We start from the raw sequence: 4,545 nt of genomic DNA, 5'->3' as shown, positions 1-4,545 counted from the left end.
GGAAGCCTTTTAAATTGGGTCACAATATTTTGAAATTTTGATAAAGCACCATGTAACTTTAAAGTTTCAGAGTGCAACTAACCTATAGTTTTCGATGAATCTTGACAATTTTGTGCAATGTTAAATATTATAAAAAAATAATATAGAATGCTGCTTCTATTAAAAATGAAATAAAAAAATCAAAATAAGATTCATAAAATTGAAAAGTATACTGAAAAACCTCTACATAGATATATATAAATAAAAAGAAACTAAAATGTTAAACACATTTTTGTTACTAATTTGCTATTTTACAAATGAATACTGCCCCAACTGCGCCACTTCTAAGCGTTTGATGTGCAAGGAGTACTCGACGCCTATGTACAGGTGCGTATTGCACCTGAAAAACAAGCGATAAGACTGCGATCCCAATGCAGTGTAGTCGGCCAACGAATTGATCGACACCGTGCCGCACTGGTCATGTGCATACATGTGGTGGTCCGCACAGTTCTCAACTCCAAGGTCGCCGCCCTTTGCACTTATTACACTTTCTGCACTTTATAGCCATATTCGCCGATTCTCATTTACACCTTTCGGGGCCCCAAGAAAGACGTTGGCCGATAAAAACAGGATGAGATAAGAGATGCTGCAGGTGATATCGTTGTCACAAAAGACAAAAAATAGACAATAAAAATAAGAATCACTTATCTTAAGAGATGGAAGAATATCAATATCCACTCAAGGCACTCATATTTCTCTATTGCACAAGCAATAATCACAAACACCTTAAACACATCCGAACACCGCAAAGTTCAAATTAATGTTAGTGGTTACATAAAAAAAGAAGGAAAAATGAGTCTAAAATTTGTTACAATTTTTGTTGTGCAACTTTCTCTCTTTGTATTAACAACTGCAGGTGAGTCATACAGAAAACAAGAAATACCTTAGTAAATTCAATAGGTTGTTATGGAATTTATACGAGGGGTTTTCAAAAAAAGTTGGGACCGATATTATAGTCACCACATCTGATACTATTGCATTTTACTTTACGTGGCCCCATTGGCAATATTCTCCTAACCTTTTAGAATTTTTTAGATTACGATCTTATGCCAGATCTTTTCCACCTTGATGATTATGATAAATGTTTATACTACAGTAGTCACAAGGATCCGACGTATTGTTCACTTATAGTACAACTACTTCCTGAAAATTGTGGAAATATGTCAGAAGATATAAACAGGGCCTGGAATACCATTCAGGTACGTATTTTTTAAGTAGTGGAATGTGAGATATTTGTTTCCATATCTTAATTTGTAGAAAGTAAGCTCAGACAATAGGAAATATCGTCACGACCTTTTGCGACACGGAGTTTGTGCTTCTACACTGTGTTCACAATATAATGGAACAATATATAACTGTCTGAGTAACCACTATGAGATTAAATATAGAAATCTCGCACTTGTAGGAAAAGTAAATTACATTCGTTGTGAAATGCAAAACTCCAATTATAAATCAACATCGACTGATGTTGTTATAAGGTGAGTTGGTTCAGGAAACCTCACACTGATTTATTTCTTTGTAGTGTACTTGCAGGACTGTATATTCTTTTTGTATTGTCAGTATCGGTTTGGCTTCAGCTAAATAAAAACAAATCAAAAGGTGACAAAACGAAGGTCAGAACATCAACTACCACCTTTTCAGACCAAAAATTTTTAGCAATATTTTCATTCTGTGATAACATGAACTATATTTTCACCACCGAACACAACAATCAGGATTACATGCTTTTCTTACAAGCAATGCGATTTATTACCTCATTTTGTATAATATCTGGCCACGTAATGGGATTTAGTATGATGACTCCAGTCTTAAATCCTTATGAACTGGAAAAAGTTAATCACAAAAATTGCATCTACTGATTTAATAACCTGTATGTTTCAGGATATCGAAAAGACATACTATTTATTTTTTCCTCAAGGCAAAATGTTAGTTTCAATATTCTTCGTGATTTCTTCTTGGCTGTTATCCGTCCAGTTTTTTAAAAAACTGAAAAATGATGGTCAAATTAGATTCCGGTATGTTCTACAATCTATAATAAAAAGATATATTAGGTAAATGCTTGCATGCAAAATGGGAAGCTTATTCCTTGAGACATTTATATTTATAGGTTTACGTCGGGACTAACCGTCATTATCTTGCACACTTCTTGGTTAAATCATTTGTTTCGTGGTCCCTACGCCGAACCAATTTTAGGAACCGAATATAATGTGTGTAGAAAAAAATGGTGGACAAATTTATTATACATTAACAACTTTGTGATTAGCGATGGAGCGGTAATTAACCTATAATTGAAATTCACGTTTGTAAAATTACAAGCCAAACAATTTTCAGTGCCTCATGCACACATGGTATTTGTCGGTAGACTTCCAGTTAACCGTGTTGGGACTCTTTCTTCTATGGTTAACTCAAAAGCAACCCAAATATCTACTGTTAACTTCAGGATTTGTGATTGCGTTTCAAATAATTTTTATGTTTGTCTATTTGGCTATGAACAATTTTAAATTTGCTATGATTGTTACTGCTGAGTAAGTTTAATCCACATTAACGATCAATCGTAATTCAGATGAACACTACAGGATGGCGCATTATTTTAAAATTACATTTCTGAAAGAGTGGCAGGCTACATGGACTAGTACTTACTCCAACTTAGCACCATTTGCGTTTGGACTTTGTTTTGGTTATCTCTACATCCGATATGAAAAACATAAATATGCTAAGGTTAGTTACCAAAACGTTTATTGTTGAGTCTATATTATTATTATTGCTTCAGATTTATGTAAATTTGTGGCGGATCTTGACTATACTTCTAATTCTTGGAACCCCTCTTCTATCTGCATATTTTATGACTACGACGATGTACACAAATCGATGGTTTAATGCAGCCTATGGAAGTATAGATAAAATTCTCTTTGATTTAGGAATCGCACTGTTCATTTTTGGATTGTCTCAAAATCTTGGAGGTTAACCTTGTAATTTTTTTTTTTTCAATGTAAAATCTGATTCCGTTCTGTAGGTATCGTTAAAATGTGTTTTGAATGGGCTCCAATGCATACGCTGGGACAACTCTCTTTTGGTGCATACTTGATCCATTTTAGTATTCTAGAAATAGATGCTAGTTTGAGACGAACTCCGCACTACTTTTCAGTTTTTTTAGTTGTCAGTATAATAAGTATGTAGTAAATTTAATGATATTGTTTAATCGTTTCATTTGTAGGTATGCGAAAATGTTAAAATTTTGGCAATATCTTACATGTTGTCTGTCATTTTCACAGGTTTTGTTTTATTGCCTATGGCAAGATTGTCGAAAATGTTGGCTACCTGCAAGGAAGCAAACAAGCAGTTAAAAGTTGTATCTAAAAACAAAGGTAAACTATGGTAGCATTAAAACACATTCTTTGATACATTCAGCCGCGTTGGTGCTTGAAACGTTAAATTTTCGAATTTTTTGAAAATAAGAGTGCAAAATGGTTTTTTCTGTGGAACATAAAACATTCATGACTGAGTCCTACTTCCGAAATGGAGTTGCCATTGAAGGCGAATGCATTATTACAGTGGTGCTGTTTTACAAAAATTTTGCAGGCTGATTTTAATATTCGTATTGCTTACTGCAGATGATTTTTTGAACATCCCAATGATGATAACTTGCTGGATTTAACATTATTTTCTGATGAAGCTTGGTTTCATTCCTCCGGTATTGAATTTGTGTCAATTTAAATCACAATTATGAAATTTTGTTTTCTAGGTTATGTTAGCTCTCAAAATATGAGATGTTGGACTGCTGAAAATCCTCTTTCGTGAAACACCACTCCATTCCGTTAAAATTGGTATATGATGCGTATCATTGGACCCAAATTCTTTGAGGAAACTGTCACAGCACAAAGATGTCGAAACAACAGGATGATCAACTCCAAGACGGATTTTTTCTACATGACGGTGTCACGGCACATACATCAGTAGATAATTTGAATTTTTTATGTGAATTCTTTGATGATAGAGTGATAAGTTTACATTCAGTTCCTGTGTACCCCCCAAGGTCACCAGATTTAACCCCTCTGAATTACTTCTTGTTCGGTCATCTAAAAAACACTATTTTTAAAACTGCCATCCACACCATAGAAAAACTGAAAGACAGAATTGCCGAAAAGTGCGCTCGCATTACTCCTGCTAAATTACAAAATGTGTTTGATAACATGAAAAGACATGTCAATTTATGTATACAGTAGAATGGATACAATTTCCAACAGTTTATTTAACTTTGTTTTCTCCTTTTAAGTAAACTTATTTACAAATCTGCAAAAGTTATTTTCTTTCACTAGTTTTTCTAGTTTTCAACACGCAAAAGCTAACCTTAATTTGTAAATTGATTTATGTCAGTATGCAACCTACATTACACATCTGTTTGTTTAATTGCCAACGCGCGGAATTGTGTTTCATACGCTAAATCCAGTGCTGTCGCGGGTAACCTCAAATTTTCACACTATCGGCAAAGATTAAAGAAAGTATAAA

At 33.9% G+C, this 4,545-nt stretch overlaps 1 protein-coding gene across 2 annotated transcripts; it reads left to right on the top strand.

Moving 5' to 3' along the window:
• The first annotated feature begins 690 nt into the window (after positions 1–690).
• Positions 691–4,337, top strand: LOC135138340 (nose resistant to fluoxetine protein 6-like). 2 transcript variants are annotated; one of them, XM_064068296.1, is made up of 13 exons: positions 691–895; positions 1,075–1,238; positions 1,297–1,517; positions 1,562–1,638; positions 1,681–1,871; positions 1,921–2,090; positions 2,147–2,312; positions 2,371–2,564; positions 2,616–2,757; positions 2,810–2,999; positions 3,053–3,195; positions 3,254–3,730; positions 3,782–4,337. In XM_064068296.1, the coding sequence occupies exons 1-12, from the start codon at positions 832–834 to the stop codon at positions 3,416–3,418; spliced, it is 1,887 nt and encodes a 628-aa protein (XP_063924366.1). In that variant the 5' UTR covers positions 691–831; the 3' UTR covers positions 3,419–3,730; positions 3,782–4,337. The 2 variants fall into 2 exon arrangements, with proteins under 2 accessions (XP_063924366.1, XP_063924365.1); XM_064068295.1 differs by having other exon boundaries at positions 692–895; positions 1,562–1,871.
• Positions 4,338–4,545: the final 208 nt, after the last annotated feature.

Source organism: Zophobas morio, unplaced genomic scaffold (genome assembly GCF_036711695.1).
Source record: "Zophobas morio isolate AGI-343-1 ecotype UQ-CSIRO unplaced genomic scaffold, CSIRO_AGI_Zmor_V1 ptg000030l, whole genome shotgun sequence".
In the NCBI taxonomy this organism is placed as follows: Eukaryota; Metazoa; Arthropoda; class Insecta; order Coleoptera; family Tenebrionidae; genus Zophobas; species Zophobas morio.
This window is presented reverse-complemented; position numbering and strand designations above follow the sequence as displayed.